Genomic DNA, 21,909 nt, shown 5'->3' with positions numbered 1-21,909 from the left:
GGAGGGCTCTTCAAACAAAGATGGACTGCAGACGCTGAAGGAGGGCGGCGATGATGACTACTACAATGACCAAAGGATCAGTGAATGGATCCTGAAAGTCAACTCCAGCCTTTTCTCAACGGGGAATAAGGAGATAACAGAGCCAACACATGCACGGGAGCATGACAGCGCAACTATAAAGATAATGTACATTGGAGAGTGAACCAAGCTTTGTTAATTAACTTCATTCTATAGGTTTACAGTGGTTAGGATGGTCCTGGGTTCAAATCCCCCGTGCAGCCAGGCACTTTTCTGTGTGGCGTTTATATGTTCTCCCTGTGTGCATCTGGGTACAACAAAGCTTCACAGTGGACTCTGCATTTAATCAGTGGACTTGCATAAGCCAGATACTGCTGAACCTTTACCATTTGTAGCATCACCATTGAATCTGTGTGAGGTGTATAGAGACAGACAACCAATACAGAATATAACAGGAAATCCCAATAAAACAATTCTGTTTGATTCTCTATAACTGCCTGCAGCACAGCCATTAAATGAACAGACCTAATTAACCTCGTCTTCTTATCCACTTTATCCCTTTCAGGGTCACAGGGAGGGTACACATGGGCAAAAGCAGGATGAGTTGCTAGTTTCTGCTATAAAGGTGTTCTGGCTCCTTCTGCTACTGTCAGAACAACTTCCATATTTTGTCTGCATTGGAGCTCAAACTGAGAAGCCTCCCCTTCTCAGCCCAGTTCCCAACAGACTGAACTAGCATCACCCAATGATAATGTTAACAGTGACCAATGGAAAAAACAAAAATGACACCTTTAACATTTTGCAAATTTGTTATTTGGGGCTTCATAAGGCTTTATGTTAAAGTAAGTTGAACTGAAACATTTTTTTTCATTGTAATTGTTTGTTGTTGTTTTTTAAATTCTGCTGATAATGGGCCCTTCAGTGAGTCCAGACTTTTAGTCAGATGAGCTGATTTGATACAAGGGCGTCCTCTGCTGGAAATCTGTCGTTGGCTACAAAAGTTGGGCATGACGAACAAACACACTATATTTTGTTGTCTCTGTATCTCTGTTTCTCTCTTAGTAAATTATGTTGCCTCTTAAGTCATTTGTAAAGTATAATGTAAAGGTAACACAACATTTCTGTGCCAGATTACGGCTTCGTGCATTTAGACAGTAAGAAGACAAATGAAAAATGACATCATGGAGATTGCAGGAAAATATTCAGAATGTATCAGCCTATATGAAACAAAAGAAAAACAAATGAACCAAAAAAACATTTCAAGTCCACAGCTGAAGAGTTTTGAAGGGCAGATAGCCTCTTCTGGGGGTGCTGCTCTAATCCTGTCCTCCAGGGGACGAAAGAAGGCAGGAGTTTTCTAACGTTTAAATGCCTTTTATTGATATTTCAGAACTTTTCTGCCACAATGGACAGCTGTATTTTGATTTAACAGATAGGGAAGATTGCATTAGACTTAGCATTATTTAAATGCAGCAGGGAATTTACAAAAGTTGTAAAATGTTAAAACAAGATTCTTTTGCTTTTTAAAGAAAATATATCCTTAAACATTCTGCACATCTGTGCATTAAGAATAAAAACATTAGCTCTCACATTGGTAAATCTGTGTGAAAGGTTTTGTCCACAAAGGGAGAGAGCATTGGACTTTGAAATGTGTGTGTGTGTGTGTGTGTGTGTGTGTGTGTGTGTGTGTGTGTGTGTGTGTGTGTGTGTGTGTGTGTGTGTGTATGTGTGTGTGTGTGTGTGGGTGTGTGTAAACATTAACAATAGTCAAACAAAACATAAACCATCTTTCCCCCCTAATACTATTGATTAGACCTGGTGAGATAAATGTTGTTTAATTCGACATCTCCATCTTCATGGTTTCAGATGTAGACCAGGGGTTTTAAAAGTGTGACCCTCTTTTTTACATTCTGCACGTTTTTATTTTTTTTAATTTGTTTTAGTGATAAGATTCCCTTCCCTTCATTGCAGAACACGCGTCTTTGGCAACATTTCACTGACACTGTGGGCTTTACTGCATTAGCATTTCCTAATTCATGTTTAATGTCCTAAATTACTTTTTTGTGACTGTGATTCCTGTAAATTCCAAGTTTGAGGAACTAACAAAACATCAACATGTTTGGCCCCCAAACCTTGATGGCCAGGGTCAAAATGATGGGGGGAAGGAGTGTTTTCGTGGTCATAATTATTTGTGATGTGATTCCATCATGAGAATCCAAACATTTAATAAACATGATCACAACTCTCTGTTGATCCCAGACTCGTTTTGTTCCTCTGACTGCAGACTGATCCATTCTGGCCAGCTGGCTTTCCAGATTTCCCTGATTTGTTCGAACCTTTCTGCTGATTGGTTTGATTTTATCATTAGTTTTAGATGGTTTCCCATCTTCTCCCTTATTTGCCGTCGCTCCGTCCGTTATAAATAAATGGTGCGTTCACGTTCCCAGGTTTCCAACTTCGCTCTGCGTCCACACTTTGGTCGCGTCTGCCTCTTCGCTCCGTTTGACGCTTTCTGACATTTATTCCAGCAGAGGACAGGCGCGCACACACACACACGCACACGTACACACACGCACTCCTCCTCCTCCTCCAGAGGCGCAGCAGCAGCAGCAGCAGCAGCGCTGCCCTGTTTCTATGTATGTGCCGGCTCAGTACCGACAGAGGTTGTAAACATGGCGGCGGACGGGATGGTGCTCACCAACCACGACCATCAGACACGGGTGGGGATTCTCACAGGTAAGGCGGCCTTTTGAGATCGAACCGAAGCGAATCCCGGTGCGGGTCGTGCGCCCGTGTGGCGTTAACGTCGCTGTCACGATGCGAGCCGTTTTCAGTGCCGAGGCTAGCTGCTGGTGCTGCTCCATGCTAAGCTAACCGGTTGCTAACGCCAACTGCATTTTGACAGCCCCGACAGATGTGCAGCCCGTCTCCAAACGCTCTGGTCTGGCTTCTAAGGTCCCACAGCTTCCAAAGTCTTGGACAACGACGTTGTCCTTAACGTCCAATGGTCGGTCGGGGTATTTAAATCGGCGTTAAGTGGACAGCAGGAAAGAAAAGTCCTCGAAAAGATTTTCAAAATGAAGGACTTGTTTTATCATCCAGCGGTTGCTTTCTGGTTTTGAGGTTAACGCAGGTTTGCTTCATTTTTGGGGTCTTTTGGTGGTGCGGCGTGTCGCTACCTTGCCACAATTAAATATATATTTCCCCCAGTGTGGCGTTACAGAGCCTACATCAGCTGCATTATTCATGTCTCTTTGCAGATCCGATACGTTGGCCTCTAGCGGGGATGCGCTTTTATTTATATTCCTTATCGGATCCTGGCTCATTCGCTCTTATATGGGCGTAACGTGTCTTGATTTTATACCCTATTATTTTATTTACTAATGAGTCGTGGTTGTGTTAGCCCGACCTTATAGCTGTTATTTGGTGGGGGGGGACTCGGCGTCAAATCGACATGAATTCGGCTTTGCAGGTTGCAGGTTTGCAGCTTTAGTAATGACCTCGGCTGATGCTGGATGGTGGTGTAAGACGAGAAAATGGAGCAGCGTTCGGTTTTGCAGCCACCATTCCAAAAGCTGCTACCTGCTTCCCGAGCGTCAGTGGACGTGAGAGTCATGTCAAAACGGTCGCGGCTAGCAGCGACTAGCATCCCGGCTAACAGCCGCTAACCTTCCACCCAGCTGACAAACACAAGCTTCCATCTAAAGTGTGTAAGAGCTTAATGCACACCTACTGCGGACGACAACTGTCAAAGGCCAAGAATTAGAAGGCATTTGCCGATTTATTATTGCAAATAGGAACTGTTGACAGGGCTTTAGTCTCCACACCGAATGCGGGTCAAAAGAATCCCCACAGTGGAACAATTAAGCTCATTGGTTTGTCAGATGAGTGACTAGAAAGGCCTTGTGAGCACTGACAAGCATGTTGTGTTTGGATGTTTCATGGGAATTGTTGCCAGTGAGACCACGTGACTGGGAAGACCAGATTGGACCAAGTTGACTTGAAGCAGGATTTGCCGATGCTGATCCAGATCCGTGTGATCCAGGACCCACAATGAATCTGAATGTTGCGTTAGACCTGGTTTTATGACAGCTGTGCTGTCAGGAAGAGAACATGTATGCACATATGTACGGTTTCCGTCATTTGTACTCTTAGTTTTAGGCTCAGCACTTTAGATTTGTGGTTCTTCCGGCACCGTTGATAGATGCCACGCTGCTTCTGCTGCGTACTCACTATTCTCTCTGTAAATTGTGTCACGTCACTGTCTTTCCTTCCAATTTTTAAGGTCCTGCACATTTATTTTGTCCTCATCCTATCAGACATTGTAAACATTGAGTCATAGCTGTTATTTTTAACATGCTATTTTGTGTTCAACCAGGTCTCCAAATACACTTGAGACAACCAGGGAAACCCTGGATTTGAAGTTTGAGGACATTGTATTACTTCAAACAAGAGTTTTCTTTTTCCCTCATAGAGCTATGAAGCGTAAAAGCCTCAGCTCGGATTTAGCCCCAGTTATTGAATATTTGTGGATTTGTATGAGAGTTTGCTGCACTTTCCTATTTGATTCTGTTGTTTTTGCAGGCCACTCATGTGTTTGGCCTCCATTAGCATATTTGTATTCCACCAGTTTGTTTCCAGTCCCGCTGAACTAAGCTAACAGCCATGTTGTCTCAAGGTTATCATCTGGACAGTCATCCAACAAAGTATTTAAATCTTTCAGGACAAGAATCTGCTGTCTGACCAGTTCAGGTTAAAGACGCACATTTACAACCCCAACTTTTAACACAACACCTCCGATTATCCTTATGAAGAAGGGGGCTGTCTCAATTACTGGACAAATTTCCTTTCTTCTCTGTGTAGAAACCACTCAAACGTCTTAATTTCTATATATTTTCCCCACATCTGTCTTGAGTTTCATTCGGAAGTTATGAATACCACCTTAAAGGTCGTGTGTTGGGTTTTCTTTCAGTCAGTGACAGTTGCTTCAGGAACCTGGCTGAGGACAGAAGTGGAGTCAATTTAAAGGACCTGGTCCATGATCCCTCACTGTGAGTAGATCTGTGTCTTATTGTCTGAGCCTCTGAGTAATAGAAGGATTACCCAGTATTCAAAACAAAGCAGACTGATTCTCCCATCAGGGCCTGGCTTTGAAATGGAATATAAATTAAATGGAAGGAGTTGTCTTGAAATGGGCTCTGAAAATAAACAATCCCAGCACCTGTTGCACTGTTGTCAGCTCCTCTCGTTGCTGCTCCCTAGGATTGTTAGCTGCAGCAGGCTGGTCGACAAGGCAACCCTGGAGCTGTGGGTAGATCCAGCTCCAGCTGTGTATGCCTTCACAGTGTTCGTGTCTGGGCATCGGCTGTGTGTTCTTTGGTTGACGATTAAAATACGCTGGATAGACATGACTTCCTCTTGAATAAATGAAATAATTATCAATTGGGTGTATTTCCTCCCAGCCCAAACTCACATGAACAAAGCATGAACTGAAACCTGCAAACACAGGTTGGTGCAACACTGTAGTATTATGCATTAAAAAAAACAGGGGAATGTTTCTGTTCTCTGTTTAGTTTAATCAAGTCATTTTGAAATCATTTTCTGTGAATCCCATAAGAGCCTCGAGGATCTTTGGAAAGCATGATGATCTGCTCCAACATAACATTCAGGTGTTCTTTGTGTTACCGCTGCAGATTAGGGGGCGTCATCGTAGCCTACAAGATAGTTCCAGATGAGATTGATGAAATTAAGGTAACGGAGACCCTCTAATATGCCGCATGTGGACTCTACCACTTGTGTATTGATGTATCAGAGCTTGTGTGTGTTTTACACGGATGCAGGAAACTCTTTTAGAGTGGTGTGACGACCTTGAGTTGAATCTTATTCTCACTACTGGAGGAACTGGATTCGCGCCACGTGACGTCACCCCTGAGGTACGAGTGCCTGGATTTTACAACTTTATTGTGAACTGTGCATGTGCAGAACACATACCAGCAATAAAGCCGGTGATATAGGAAACGGTCCATATTTCTGACAAGTAATTTGTGGAGATGCAGTAACCGGGCAGACGAGCTGTTTAAATATTGCAACTAAAAGCGGACGATTGCGTCCCAGGCAACCAAAGAGGTGATCGAGAGAGAGGCTCCTGGAATGGCTCTGGCCATGCTGATGGGCTCGCTGAATGTCACTCCTCTGGGCATGCTGTCCAGGTAATGATCTTTTGGTGTCTCCTTTAATAGTTATTCAGACATGCTGCCCACAGCAGGAGGTGCACCTCTGTTTTCTGCTTAGTGTGGATCAGCTCCTCTCCGGGTCTAATCTCTGTTTTACTGCCATTTCTTCAGGCCTGTGTGTGGAATCCGTGGTAAAACTCTGATCATCAACCTGCCAGGGAGCAAGAAGGGCTCTCAGGTACAATTCTTTTGGGTTTCATCTCACAAGGCTTAAACAAACTGGGAAACGTGGGTCATTGAGGTGAAGTTCATGACAGAAATTGGTTCAAGCTCAGTGGGGCCGCTTTGTATAAAATGGTCTGTTTACGGTGTTGCTTTTAAATGAAAAATAATTGTTTGATGTATGAACACTCAAACCAAAAGCCATATACTCAGTGTGTTGTGCAGCAACACAGAATAGTGGAGGTGGTTTTAAACGCTGTCAAAGACTATATCAAACAGGTGTTCATGGACGCCTGAAAGCTTTAAATGTTCAGGCTGTGACATCATAAGAATCTGAAGCAACGGATGTGAAGACAAGTGGGACAGCATCATTTAGAAGCGCTGCCACGTCTCCTTTTGATGTTGAGCCGTCTTATCTTTGAGTTTGACAGGCTTTTTGAATGGGTCTCCGGCGTTGTTGTCTCGCAGGAGTGTTTCCAGTTCATTCTTCCCGCTCTGCCGCACGCCATCGACCTGCTGCGCGAGGCAACAGTTGGGGTGAAAGCCACGCACGCCGCCCTGCAGCAGCTGCCCTCCTCCTCCCCGCCGCTGAGCAACTCGCACAGCAACGCGCACTCCAACACACACACCATGGAACGCGGGACCCAGTGCGAGGAAGAGGAGGACGAGGAGGACGACAGGAGGAGAAGCCGACACGCGCACAACCACCACCATCACCAGCACGGCTCCTCGCACATCACCGCAGCGGCGATCGCTGCCAAGGTAACGGCGAGACAGGGCCGTTCTCATTTGTGACGTCATAATGAAAATCATTTCATCTCATCCACCTGTCTGTGTGTGGGGACATCCCTCCCTCTGTCTGTCTGCCCTTTTTGGATATCCCTGCATGCATGTGCGTTCATCAGACGAGCCATGCTGTGATCATGGCTAAAGGGGGTCCCTACCTGCCCGGACACACACCTGCCCCTCCCTCTCATTTCACTTGTTCCTGTTCCCATGACGAGCAGGTGAGACCCTCACACATGCACACCCATCCTCCCCTCCCATTCTTTGTTGTGCAGATATGGAGAGGTCTTTGAATGCACTTTGATCTCAAGTGAATCAGTTCATATTTGGTCCCAGTAAATCGAGTTTTGATTTGAATGTGTGATATTAACGGTGGTTCTTTATGAACATGGCTAACAGTCCACAGGCCATATTATGTTACATTACAGTCAGTTTTTCTTTGGTGTGGCCAGAGATTGTGAATTGCGAATTAAGGTGATTTTTATTGTGAAAAAGTCTGATAAATCTCACATACACACATACACACGTATATATAATCTGTCCAGCACTTTCTTATAAATACAATTTACTTGTAGGTCCATAAAGATTTAAGCAATTACGTAGATAAATTTCATCTTTTGCCTCAATATACCAGCATTTGGAATAAAACAGCACGTGATTGAACTGCAGACAAACAACTGGTCTGACTGTTGCAGCCATTTTATACCTCCAGTTTTAGCATCAAGAATTAGGACTTCTGCTTTAAATCACATGACACAGGAGATATGGTTGAATTTATGGGTTAAATTTAAATTTTCTTCACTGTTTGACTGGAACTAACACAGTTAGATGACCAAAAGAGTTAGACCATCACTGATCAAAAAATCTTTGGAAGTAATCAAATCAAGAATTTTGTACATAAAATCCATTGCTGACAGTGATGGGAAATATCACAGAATACCATGAGTTTCTGAGGAAGGAAAAATGAAAATTCTTTAAAGTTTTAGGCGGATAAAAAAACAGCAATTCAACAGCTGGATACAACTGGTGTTGTTTATGGAGGCCAGACTTCAAACAGTCATTAACAGCAAAGGATCTTTTGTTAATCCAGGATTAATAGCTTTTTTGTTTTGTTTTTCCCCCAAATGAACACGAAAAGTAAATACACATCTGCAGATTATCAAATTAGAGGTTTTATTGTTAAATTTACACGCAGAAAAAACAGTTAACAAGCCAAAATGTCCATGGTTCCACTGATGTGATATAACGGTAACAATAAAGATTAAAAAGCGTATTAGAATTTAAATGATTGTCTATCATACAGGAAGCCGGTGAGGCCCAGAAACCATAAAAAAAACTTTGCTGCAGTTCAATAATCCAGTAAAATGGCTCGGCTAGTTTGGGACTTGGCTTCAAATTCCTGTCCAATCCTAATTTCACGTGCATTTTTTCCATCTATTCAAGTGATTTACATGTAATTTAATTTGCATGACATATTTTTCTACACACAAATGTTTAAATGACTGTTTGTGCTGCAAAGCCATTAATCATGAAATAATCATTTTGTGCTACTACATTACCAATGGTAGAAATAATTAGAGTCACGATCAGGTCAGTGAATTTGAGGGAAACACAGACTTTATTATCCCATGTGAATGTGCCACATATGATGTGAGAGCAAATTCCGTAACCCAATGATCCCCCCCTTTGCTAAGGGAAGAGAAGACTCAATAAACTTCTCACAGCAGATACTTAACTACTATATTCATCTGTAATCTGGTTTAAATCATTTAAAGCTACAGTTTCAGTGAATCCCATTTTGATTCTACTGCTTTAAAGTAAAATGTTAAGTTGTGCATTAAGTGTTGTGATGAAAAACAGATTTATGGGGAAATTCTTAGCATTCAAATTGAAAGAAAATGCATGAAAAACCACGTTTGCTGTTTTGTTTTGGTTGGATGCTGAAGCAGTGAGACTGATGCTTAATGGAACATTTCATGAATATGGATAAAGCTTTTGTTTACTGTGTGTGTGTGTGTGTGTGTGTGCGTGTGCGTGTGTGTGTGTGTGTGTGTAGATCCCAGACTCGATCATTTCTCGAGGTGTTCAGGTGCTTCCTCGAGATTCGGCCTCTTTAAGCTCCACCCCTTCCGAGTCACCACGGGCAACACAGGCAAACTCCCGCCTTTCCACCGCCTCATGTCCGACCCCCAAGGTACACACAAGCTTTCACTCATGCACGCAGAGCATCACAAAGCCGTAACCGTAAATCCAATTCATTCTCCTACCAAATCCATATAAAGGCGTGTTGGCATGACACAGCAGATCCAAATTCAAATTTTCGCAGGGTAATTGCTGCATGATGGAAGTTTTTACTCATTGTTTCTGCCTCTATTGTCCCTTTGAATATTATCCTGCTGTCCTTCACAAATATAAGTGTCGTTTGACATTAGAATTGAAATCCCTAAATGTGACCATGAATTTCATGTAATTTTTTCACTTCCGCTCTTACGTGGTTCTGCATGAGATCTGCGTTGGTAGTGGGGTTTCAGCGTCTTGGCTCAGAACTTGCATGGCATTTTAGAGCCCGCAGCCATGTTCACTTCACTTGAGTGAAATGCTTCAGGGCCTGGATTTGAATGGGAGTGAATGAGTCTGTGAGAAATGACTCAAGTTGTGGTACATTCACATGAATTAGCGCAACAATCCCCGTTGAACGTTCGGTTCAACTGGTGTTATGCAGCCATCTTTTGAATTTGGTGTAAATTTAGTCCAAAACAAAATAAAACATCCAATTTGTGTTGATGGAAAGAAACAATGCTGATGTGCTCATGTAGGAACTTATGTCTTTGTACCTAAAAGCAGATCCCAGCACTACTTTCTTTAATTTTAAAAAACAAAAAGCTTCTATATATATATACCAAGATGTAACAATTCCCCTTCAGAAATGAAGTTTTCTCAGTTCAGTTGAGGTTCCTCGTTTACAAGTGAACTGCAGGCAAAGTTCTAATAATCAGTGATGGACTAATAAAATGTAGAATTCATCACACACACACACACACTACATAGGAACCTAAATAAACAGGAAGTGTGGCAATCATTGTCTGATAAAGTCAATCAACGAATATATGTAGCACCCTGACTGTGGAGAGGAAAGTTACTGTACTGTGTGTAACTTGATGAACAGGGCACTGAGGTCTGGGACATGAGGCCTTGAACTCATCTCAGCTCTGGCTCAAAAATAATTAAAATCTCTTGATGGCATGCAGTCAGTAACAAGCCTTTTTCATTAATTGCAACTGACCCCAGTTTTCATTAAAGGGGCTCCAGGACTTGGAGCTGCAGTCACCAAAATGAATTGGCCACCTTTCTTTGCGGTGGTTAGCACAGTGGCCTCGTAGCTTAGCACACTCCAGTGTCCTGTCAGTCCAATAACATGCAGATGAGGTGGATAGGGGACTCTAAATTACCCTGACGAACAGCGTCTGTGCTTTACAGTGTCCAGGGGATCCGTGCACACAGCATTACTTTGAAACCTTTCTTGTTTAATATGACTACACGCTTTACAATCCTATTTGTTTTTAGATTTTGCCCACACAGATTTGAGTAGAAGCAGGTTTTTATCAAAACTGGACAAAAGAAATGCAGAAGCACAAAACTAGAATTAATTTCATGGTTGAGTTACCCAATTTAATTGATAGCATTTCTATCCTAAGCGTAGTTTCTGATAATATTGCGCAGTTAAGACACAACACAGAGGGGCTGTTGCTTTAAACATGGCTACGACGAACACAACTAGAATATCTCTCTGTCTCTGTGCAGGTTCAGTCACGATGTGGCAGTAATGAGAACATTCTAAGAGCCAGTAAGTTGTGTGTGTGCGTGTGTGTTCTCACCGTCATCTCTTCTGTATGCTCACCTCTTTTCTCTTTAATTTTTGTGCATAGGTCACAGTGCCGTGGACATCCGCAAAGTGGCACGCCGTCATCGCATGTCTCCGTTCCCATTAACATCCATGGACAAGGCCTTCATAACTGTTCTAGAAATGACACCAATCTTGGGAATCGAAGTTATTAACTACAGAGGTGAGGCTTTTGCATATGTGTGTGATTATTGGTGAATTAGACCAGATCAGCTGATTACTGACGTGACCTTTGTTCCTTTCTCCAGATGGTTTGGGCCGTGTGCTTGCTCAGGACATCTATGCCAAAGACAATCTTCCTCCATTTCCCGCCTCTGTTAAAGATGGCTATGCTGTACGAGGTGAGACTACTTATATCAGGCAGAAATACGAGTATTACGCAGCCAAAGTGATCTGTTTAGCTTCTTAAACCAGAAACAGTTAAAGAATTTAATTACATAATAACTGTACTCAGGTGTAAAAAAAGTGCTGAAAGAAGCTGATGCTAGTCATAAAGAAGACAGATGGAACAACGTTCTGGCTCTTCTATGCAAACTTAAAGAGATGGAACCTACATGGAAAACTATTAAATTCCGCTGCTCTATCAAAGCTGAAGTTGCTTCAGTTCAGTTTTGTGCTGGGCAACTTTGCCTTCGCCTTCATTCACACTGCCGCCAAAGTGGCCTGAATCAGATTTTTTTCGCTCAAACGTGACCTGAATCTGCTTTGTTTCTGACAGTGTGAACAGCACAAGTCAAATCCAGTTCAGGTCACTTCCAACTATGGTTCTGAATTGGATGCGTACTGGATTTTTTTTTTTTAATGCAACATGAACAGCCAGCATTTAATGCCAGTTTGACGTCTTTCTGGAGCAACATATGTTCAAGATTCAAGAGTACTTTATTGATCCCTTTAGGGGGTGTCCATCAGGGAAATTAGCATCTCCAAAAAAACGTACAGCACTGTACAAAATTACCCACCACCATTACACACCATTAAACCTATTAAAGATAATAAAAATAGAATAAAATAAGAAATAAAAGAGAATAAATTAAAAATAGAATATAAATATAAAATATAAAACTATAAAAATGTAAATAAATGATGGCTGAATGAACTGAATGAATGGATATCACAGTATTATGTTATTCCAGTCCTTCTGTTGGCCCTCCTCCCCCCAGTGAGGAGTTGAACAGTCTGATGAACTTGGGGAGGCGCAGCTCTGGCTGATCAGGCTTCTCTGGCTGTGGATGACAGTGTGCAGAGGGTGGCGGACATTGTCCATGATGCTCCGCAGTTTGTCAATAGTTCTCCTCTCTGCCACTGTCGCCAGAGGTTTCAGCTTCATCCCCACCACCGAGCTGGCCCGCCTGTTACAGCTCTGTGGAAAAGGACGTCATCATTACGATGATTAAAAAAAGAAGACAGCAATAATGGAGTTAGCCAGTCGAGAGATAAAAAAGACTTGGAGCAGAATTAATTATTATTGGGAGGGGGTCACACTTCGGTGCAAGCCAAACTTGTGTGGTCTTATCGCAGTTGCTCACAAATTTGCCGGCTGCTGCCACACACTGTTAAACTAGAGACTAGCTTCAATGTTCCGTGCATGACATCAGGAATGTTCAACTGCACATGTGGCTTCACTTCAGGAGTGTAAGCTGTTCACATTGCAGTCTGCAGGCAGGCCACATTGAAACATGTCGTCTGAACACACACACATAAAAAATGGGATCTTGGAGCATGGAGGCCTGCAGTGGGAACGTAGCCTGAGATGCTAGTTTCAGGTCTATAGGTCTAATCTCTGGAACAATAGAGCAATTTATTATACCACGCATAGAATACTCAAACCCACGCACACAACAGCAGCTTGAGGACATGACATGATTTGTGAACCTGGGCTGGCAAATCCTTTAATCTAAACCTGATGGAATATTCACATACCGGTAGCTCTTCTGTAAAATGGCAATGGAGCAAAATTCCTTTTTTTCTTTTCAAGATATTGACATTTGACCTGCGCTGGTGTTTCCATTCTGTGGGTGTTGCCAGTAGATAGCATTGATTTATGTGAGAATTCAAGATGGCAGCAGCAATTCTCCTAACTAATCCACAAATCACTGGGCCACTAAAGCCAGAGGGGTCCTACATCAGACCTCAGACAAGTGTGCCTATGGAAAATCTGCTCCAGTACAAGCACAAGGATAAATTCAGTAGCTGCTGCAGTCTTTAGAGTACTAAAACCCTTCTACTCCAAAAGGATGAGGATCGGCAGGCGATACTTTAGCATTTGCTTATTTGCAGGTTAAATTCCATGTATGTTGTCAGTTGTTCAGACATTATTCTGTTCTCATTATTTTGTCTGTAGCTGCTGATGGGCCAGGAGATCGCTTCATCATGGGGGAATCGCAGGCTGGACAGCAGGTCACTTTCAATACATGATGCATTTAATTTTCATACAAAAATACTGGGGCATCTGCTTTATTTATACACTCTCTTTAGCATTTTCACTGCATGAAATATAATAAAAATAGTAATTGCTCTTTTCCTTGTTCTGTAGTTTCTTGTGTGTTGCATTAGGAATGTAGCATCACATTTTGGTTGCATTTTCTTGCTTTCAGACAACTTTAAAAAGTTACCTTTGTATAAGTGTTTTAGTTAATTCAACTTCTATTTTGTGAAAATGTGCATCTGATCAGTTCCAAAATATTTGCAGAGCCCAAATTCACATAACTTTCCCCCCTTGTTGTGAGGGGGGAAAGTCCCTCTGTCCAAAAAATGAGTTTTCTCTCTTTTTAATATCCATATCAGGCTGATGTGAAATGTCTTTACTAAAGTGGGACATTAGTTGTACTGTGTAAACATATGCAGAAAGGGAGATTTGTGGTATCATTTCTCTATTGGTTGTTCGCTTAAAGCGCTGTCACAGACCTCAGAAATAAATATGCATTGAAGTTGTCTGTGTTTGTAGCCCACTCACACAATAATGCCAGGTCAGGTGATGAGGGTGACGACTGGAGCTCCTATTCCTTGTGGAGCTGATGCTGTTGTCCAGGTAGAAGATACAGAGCTTCTACGGGAGTCTGAGGATGTAAGTAAACAAGCGCCATCTTAGTTTGGCTGTTCATGGTGGACTGTATCAGCCTTTCTGTCCTTCATATCTCAGGGCACAGAGGAGCTTGAGGTGAGGATTATGGTCCAGGCCCGGCCCGGACAGGACATCAGGTAAAAACAAATGACCGTTAAATGCTTAAGAATTGCGAGGGATCGCAGAGTCACCACCAAAGCTGCTGTAGGAAGCTGTCGAAATGGCAAATAATCATAGAAAAGATATTCTTCTTAAAAAATTGATTTGTAAAGTTCTATGCTGCCCTCTGACTATAAGCACCACACTGGTGGAAACAGCAAGTTAACACCTCTAGTGAATCTGCGTACATACGCCTCAGTTAGCTCCAGGTAGCAGCAAATATCTGGAAATAATTTCTTATTAGTAGCTGCACAGAGTACGGTAAATGCAAAACCAGGCGTAAGCGCACGTGCATGTATAAATGTTTGCCACGGTTATTGGTCCGCATGTCGAGCTGATGTGCAGCCAGAAGTCCATGAACCATAAATAACATGCAAAGTGGAAGGCAGTGACCTATAGACCAGGTTTGGTTGGAAGAATTTAGGCACGTCAGCGACACCCAATCAAAACCTTCCCCATTCACGGTAGCTTTGTTAAAGACATGATAATGAAAGATTGTAAGGATAACTTATATTTTCGATCCATGTGACCATTATTTTGAATGACATTAGCATTGAATGCGTTGTTTTTATCAGAATGTCATTGCTTTACTCACTGTGTTCATTTGGTTAGAAATTAAAAGCTACTAATAGAACCACTCTAATGATTATTGCTGTAATTTATATTTGTCACAGTTTTTATTTATTTTTGAATTGCTCAACAGCCCCACTGACTAAATTGACCCTTCTGTGACTGTACAGGCCAATTGGTCATGACATCAGGCGAGGGGAGTGTGTGTTGGCTAAAGGAACACATATGGGCCCGTCAGAGATCGGCCTGCTGGCTACAGTGGGAATGACTGAGGTCAGCGTCCACAAGTTCCCTGTGGTGGCTGTCATGTCCACGGGAAATGAGGTACAAACAAAAGCACATTTTGAGTTAGAAAAAAGAAAATAATAAAGGAACTGCTCGGAAACTGAAAACTAGAATTGACTTTAGACTACAAATGCCATACAGTTGCTGACAACCTTCAGTGCTTATCTTTAAAACAATCTATTTAAAATGTTGGTTTTGCAATCCCATAAAAAATGGCGTCTACCTCACAATTTGTTTTTATGAACTTGAACTACTAAGTGCTGAGACTTTAAGGGCGTCCAAGGTCAGACAGGACGCAAAGATACCCAAACGTTGTCTGTGTCTATGTGCTTCAACTGCCTGTGAGATTGGAATGAAGGCCATCTTTGACATGTAGGGAAAGTGGAAATCAAGGACTTCCAGCATGTTTTTAAAAAAACAGCTCCTGTTTGTGCATGTGCAGCTCCTGAATCCAGAGGATGACCTTCACCCAGGAAAGATTAGAGATTCCAACAGGTCAACACTGTTGTCCACCATCCAGGAGCATGGATATCCCACCATCAACCTCGGAATTGTTGGAGACAAGTAGGAAAGTTTTAGATTCATAAATATTGAAGGATTTCCTGTACTCCATTCAAAGTTGGTTGGAACAAAGGAAATGTGGTATCTTGAACCACGACTCTGTCAGTGATGAGAAAAGAAATGAGGTCATATGTTATCATTTCACTGATTTTGTAGAAAGTTTTTAAATCTAAACTGGCTTTTAACCCTTGGGGTGACTCGCGGTATGTACTATTTGAGGTTTGATTTGAGTTTAAGTTTGATTTCTGCTGTGAATGAACACTAACGGACAGTCGGTGGGCTTGATACACCCTGTTTGTGTTTGCAGCCCCGATGACTTGCTGTCTGCGCTGCACGAGGGGATCAGCCGTGCTGACGTCATCATCACCTCAGGTGGGGTGTCCATGGGAGAAAAGGTAAGCTCCAACTAATGAGCCCTCTCCTCAAACTGCCCTCACTCATTTGCTGACTAGTTTGTAAATTTCCAAGATGAAATGCGATGTGATTGTGTGTCTCATCAGGACTACCTAAAGCAGGTGCTGGATATTGACCTTCATGCTCAGATCCACTTTGGACGAGTCTTTATGAAGCCTGGGTGAGAATAGAGTTAGTTGGGGAAATTTTACTTGTCAAAGATTGGCTTCTAATCATATGATTTACTTTATTATGTTTTTCCAGCTGTAGCTAGCAATACAGTTAGCTACCACTGTTCTATTCTACTTGATGGGTTGGATTGCTGACAAATTACAGTAAAACAAACATACTTGCATTGTAAATGTTTATGTCAATTAAAGATAGCTTCTATTTAATACCAAAGTTACCAAGTTAAAATAGATTCATATGTCCGGAAGTGTGTTTGTGATTGCCTTAACAACAAATGTGGTAAATCAACAGAGTTTTTAGGAAACAGCATCACAACATTTTCTGCAATGGAGAATTTATGACCAATTTTATGTTTAAACAATGTTTTAATGATCCATTTCACAGTGCCAAGGCTTAAAAATCCAGTTAATTTAAACAAAGCTTTTGGACTTGATCAAGAAAAATGATGTTTTCCTATTCTTAAAACCCCCAATAATGAAGTGAGCCATGGCCCAAGTTTGCTGACTCCTGGTCAGGACTTTATGTGTGCACCAATCTCACTATTTCTAATTAGCATACCGGTAGATGTGTTACCATTGTTGTTGTTAGCCTGTACATTCTGGATATTTTGTTCTTATTGGATTTGTTGTCATGATTTTTATTTTTATCCCGTTTTTGCCCTTCAGTCTTCCTACTACCTTTGCCACGGTTGACATTGACGGAGCTCGCAAACTCATTTTTGCTCTGCCAGGTAATAGGGTAACCAACCATCGAGTTGCACATTGTGGTCCGTTGCCCCTGCAAATCTCTTACTATTGGGAAACATTTCTTATTTTGTAACAACGAATGAATCATGGCAGATATGATAGCAAATATAACACCCGGGTTGTGATTTTATGTTATTACAGCTTGAGCCCCAGAATTACAAAGTTAGCTGTTAAATATTGACATGGACGGGGCCCAAAATGAGCCTTTATTTGTCTGGATAAATATTTTGAGAGCAGAGTGTCACTTATATCTGTAGGGTGTGTATTGAGTCAGTCTTATCTGAAATTCCACTGGTTAATCATCACACCTCTGTGCACTGTAAGCAGTTAGCACCCCAAATATTTAAAGGTATATGACTTTTTTCTTATTTTTATCTGAACCAGGCAAGAAAAAAATAGTATCCTTCTTTAGTCTTTGTATTTGGCAAAAAGAAACAGATGTACAGCTGGAAGGAATAAGACAATGCTATTCATTATATCTGGAGTAAACTGACTTACAGTTGATGTGGAATATACATCTTTCTGTTAAACATCTTTCTGTTAGTAATAAATTGCAAAATTATTTGGACAAGTGATGGCAAAAGGGAGGGAGGCAGCATTTTTACTCATACTTTCAACATTAGGAAGGTGCTCATGTCAGCTTGATAGTATTTTCTGTGGTTTTAAAGGTTTAGTTAGTAACAGAGCTGAGACAGTGAAGCTGTGTCTGCTTCCAAGGTAACCCAGTGTCTGCAGTGGTGACTTGTAACCTGTTTGTGATTCCGGCTCTGAGGAAGATGCAAGGCATTCTGGACCCCAGACCTACAATTATTAAAGCTAGGGTAAAATGCACACACATACACATATATGGATGGATGATGGATGGATGGATGGACGGATGGATAAATAGTAAATATGTCACGGTCACCCAGTTCCTGCGGGAGTCAATCCAGCCGGGATTCTACCTGGTTGGACGGAAAACCCGCCTGGACTGTAGCTCTCGATGACTAGCAATCCAATAGGTCATCATCACCCATAAATTCACCTTTAAATTCACTGAAGAAGGAGAGGTTAAATGTGTTATAGTGGTTGTTAGTAGTTATTGGAAATGCAGTTTTATGCTAAATACGGCTGCATGACTTCCAGCTTTCATGTGATGTAAAACTGGATCCTCGACCGGAGTATCATCGCTGCATTCTCACCTGGCATCATCAGGAGCCGCTGCCCTGGGCACAAAGCACAGGTAACCATGCATACATAGTTGTAGAATGGTGTGGAATACTTCCTGTATACATCAGTGATTTCCTCATTTAGAGTTTCTTCATTTGTAAATATTGTACACACAAACAAAGATTGTTGCTCCCTGTTTGTACAGGTAACCAGGTATCCAGCAGGTTAATGTCGATGCGGAGTGCCAACGGTCTGCTGATGCTGCCGCCTAAAACAGAGCAGTATGTGGAACTGCATAAGGGAGAGGTTGTGGATGTCATGGTCATTGGAAGGTTATGATGCAGGTGTGACTTATCTCGGCTGTCTGTCTACACAAACACCTGTTTGTTTGTTTGTTTGTTTGTTTACTTGTTTAATTCAACTTTTAATATTCCTGCAGACTACAATCTAATTTGCTACCGATTACCATGGCAGTGCCAGGACTTCCTGTCTGGACAGGAAATTGGTAGGGGCAGGAAGTGATGCATGTCTACCTGGTCGCCATCAGCTGTGATGTCATATGCAACAGCCAGTCGGAGCCAGCAGAGGCAAAATCCTCATTGGTCTGCACTGAGGAGATCAGTGTATTTTAAAGAAAAGAAAAGATGAAATTAAAAAACATTAGACTCTGTAATATTATTATTATTATTATCTTGATGATATTATTATTATTAATATTCTTAATATTCGAATTAATATTCTTTTTATTATTATGATCATGATTCTGATTGAATATTATCATCTCAGTAGTAATCACACCCTCTTCTGTCTTGTTCATTTGCTTTGTGCATTAACCCTTTTCCCTGTTAGCTAGAGAGATATAAAGACCCGTTCCTCCCTTACCTCCTTATCCTTCTTCCCCATCTTCATTATTTCTTGTACTTCCACTTCTTCATTCTCCCTCTCCAGCTATAATCCTGAAAGCCTCTGTGCAGTAATTGTATATCACTTCCTGATCAAGACATTAACATGACTTTAAAGTAGTTGCATTTTCATTGCAGTTGGAAAGATAGTTTGTACAAGTGCAATATTTTAGTTCTCGCTAAAAATTGAAAAAGAGTTAAATATTTTGTGTTTTCCCCAGATACAAAGCTTACCAACGGTCAACGAAAGCCATTTAACTGACTGAATTCCAACAGTAGCCAACTTTACAGCAATGTGAGCTAATAGTGACCATACTGTAACCATTAATTTGGTTTTACTTTAACAATATGATAATGATAATAATTTAAAAAGAAAATATATATATATAGTATTTATTATATTAACTTTTAATAGTATGGTCTAATCCTGTATTCAGCAGATGTACAGGTACAAAGTTTACACTGTAAAACAATGTAAAACTTAAATAGTATAATCTTTGATATTTGCACTTTGACTATTGATAAACTATGGATAGTGTGATTGTTTTAATTTATTTCTCTTAATTTCTAGAGATCCTGTTAAAAGACCACAACCAGTGATTGTGCCAATCTCAAAGCAGAGAACCTTTTGTCAATGGACTATTTTCAGTTGGCATTAATACATGTTCGATGCTCTAGGGAATATTGCAACAAATAAAACGCCATATGCAAGTCAAAATGAACTACCGCACAGCGACGCGGATGCAACGCTTAATTCATAAGATGTGCTAATTTTGGTCATTCCAGGAATTGTCATCTTAAAATTAACACCAATTATTATTCTGACAGCTTCTCTCCAAGCCGTCTTGTATGTGACAATGCTAATCTTGTTTGTTAAATAAAACCACAAACGAAAAGCTGTTTGAGCGAGTGCTGCCATTGACGTGATAGGAGATGTGCGCTGCGTTGTCACATGTATTGAAGTGAAGCCAGACTGTCTGGAGTCCGAGTGCTGCTGTCTTAAGTGGGGGACATTATTTGTGGACAGGGACCGGTTCCACAACATTTTTACACTAAATAAGTTATTTGCCAAACTGCTGAAAATTATGAACAACAGCTCGCTAAAACAAGAGAAATGATTCTATTTTGTCTAAGAGAAAGAGAAGCCGTACTGCAGCCCACCACCACAGGGCAGTTGTGATACTTTGGGTCCTCTTTTGGAAAACTCTGATGACAATTTAAAAAGAAAAAAAAGATATTCTAATAAACCAAGTCAGAGTCTTCATCACTTGGAAGCAGGGTGTCACATTGAGGTGCTTGTTAACCTTCATTACTGGTGTATTTCTACTGTATCAGTGTTTCGGTGCTTGTTAAAGGAATTATCCAATTTAATGGTTGCCAATTCCGTTCTGATGTCTTTTCAGCCTCCCTCTCTAAAGTCCTACTTCACTTTTTGCTTCAACCAGTCGGGCTTGATGGTTCTGATATCATACTGATGACTAATCTCAAGCTGTTCACTTATTAACAAGGATGATTTAAATGTCTTTTACTCCCAAACGTACAACAGTGTAGCAGAACTTAACTTGGAATTCTTTTGATTCTTGCTGAGTGTGATCAAACCTGACTGACATGTTCAAAGGTCTCATAATGGAATAGCTGCTAAAATGCTTGCTTTGATTTTATTATATGTACACAAAGGTCCACGAGGCTTTTCCCCCCTTAAACTTTTGTTCCAACATTGATCAGATACCTGATACGGATTCGTTTTTAATGTTGCAATTTTTCCTGAAACAAAAAACGGCACCAGTTTGAATTTTCTGGGTTTGAATTGCTTTTTCTGGTCAGTTGATTGAGTCTTCCTTCACTGTCCTTGTATTCTGTCTTGTCCTCATTCCCTTTCTTTTTTTACCCTTTCCCCCTTAACCTCATTTGCATGCTTATAAAGGGGTGCTTGTTTGTCCTCTTTGGGCAGGTTTCAGTCCAGGTGTGAGACCACCAGTGCAGCAACTTGGGTGGGATTTCTGATTTGACATAACAGCCTTTTGGATGGTTTTTCTTTTTCACGGAGCGAATGAACTTTAAACATCCAGGCTCTGGTACCAACGCTATCATGTCACTGAGTTCTCTGTCGGATGTTCTTCCCAGTTACCTCAAGTGCACCACACACCTTTTGGGGATTAATGCTGTTTTCATGCCAGTGACACAAAGTACAAGCACATGGTGACATTCGTTGCAGCTGTTTTGATGTTGTCATTCAGGGGGTGACCACATTCATGAACGCAGCTTCACCACGCATCCTGGCACCTGCCCATCGAGGACCACTTAAACCTAAATAGATTCATTTGAGTAAGAAGAAGCAGGTTATTGATAAACTGCCTTTGTGTGGAGTGATTCATAACAATGGACTGAAGTCAGTGTCACACTGCACACACTATTAACTATGACCAGCACTTGTAATGAAGCAATGACAGCATTCTACTACTACTGTATAAATATAATGAAGAGGATGTTTTTTCTGTAATGATATTATTGAAACTGAAGATAAATTAATAAAAAATAATCCTCATTATTCTGTATTTCTGCAATGGCAAGTTTCTTTTTATTTATCTGTCCTAATAATAGATTGTTGTTTTTGTCATATTTACCTGATGATGACAAAAAGGGAATCCAAAGTCCAAAACAGTTTCTTGCAATAATGTAAGTCCTAATATGTCTTAGATTAAATCATTTTTGGTGTCTTACATGAGGATGTATGTAGAATTATTCTTTCAGTGATTTACAACAGTGTCCAATATCCATTTGCAGAACTTAAATA

The 21,909-nt window shown here is 41.2% G+C and overlaps 1 protein-coding gene across 3 annotated transcripts; it reads left to right on the top strand.

Moving 5' to 3' along the window:
* Positions 1 to 2,562: 2,562 nt before the first annotated feature.
* LOC101062745 (gephyrin-like) lies at positions 2,563 to 21,670 on the top strand. 3 transcript variants are annotated; one of them, XM_003962285.3, is made up of 24 exons: positions 2,565 to 2,754; positions 4,991 to 5,069; positions 5,712 to 5,769; positions 5,859 to 5,951; positions 6,133 to 6,227; positions 6,363 to 6,429; positions 6,882 to 7,175; positions 7,319 to 7,420; positions 9,256 to 9,393; positions 11,001 to 11,043; positions 11,126 to 11,263; positions 11,349 to 11,441; positions 13,442 to 13,497; positions 14,045 to 14,164; positions 14,240 to 14,298; positions 15,061 to 15,214; positions 15,618 to 15,739; positions 16,044 to 16,131; positions 16,237 to 16,310; positions 16,984 to 17,048; positions 17,782 to 17,885; positions 18,190 to 18,286; positions 18,419 to 18,557; positions 18,653 to 21,670. In XM_003962285.3, the coding sequence occupies exons 1-23, from the start codon at positions 2,691 to 2,693 to the stop codon at positions 18,550 to 18,552; spliced, it is 2,337 nt and encodes a 778-aa protein (XP_003962334.1). In that variant the 5' UTR covers positions 2,565 to 2,690; the 3' UTR covers positions 18,553 to 18,557; positions 18,653 to 21,670. The 3 variants fall into 3 exon arrangements, with proteins under 3 accessions (XP_029682637.1, XP_029682628.1, XP_003962334.1); XM_029826768.1 differs by lacking the exon at positions 7,319 to 7,420 and having other exon boundaries at positions 2,564 to 2,754; XM_029826777.1 differs by lacking the exons at positions 7,319 to 7,420; positions 9,256 to 9,393 and having other exon boundaries at positions 2,563 to 2,754.
* Positions 21,671 to 21,909: the final 239 nt, after the last annotated feature.

This window comes from Takifugu rubripes, chromosome 2 (assembly GCF_901000725.2).
Source record: "Takifugu rubripes chromosome 2, fTakRub1.2, whole genome shotgun sequence".
Taxonomy (NCBI): Eukaryota; Metazoa; Chordata; class Actinopteri; order Tetraodontiformes; family Tetraodontidae; genus Takifugu; species Takifugu rubripes.
This window is presented reverse-complemented; position numbering and strand designations above follow the sequence as displayed.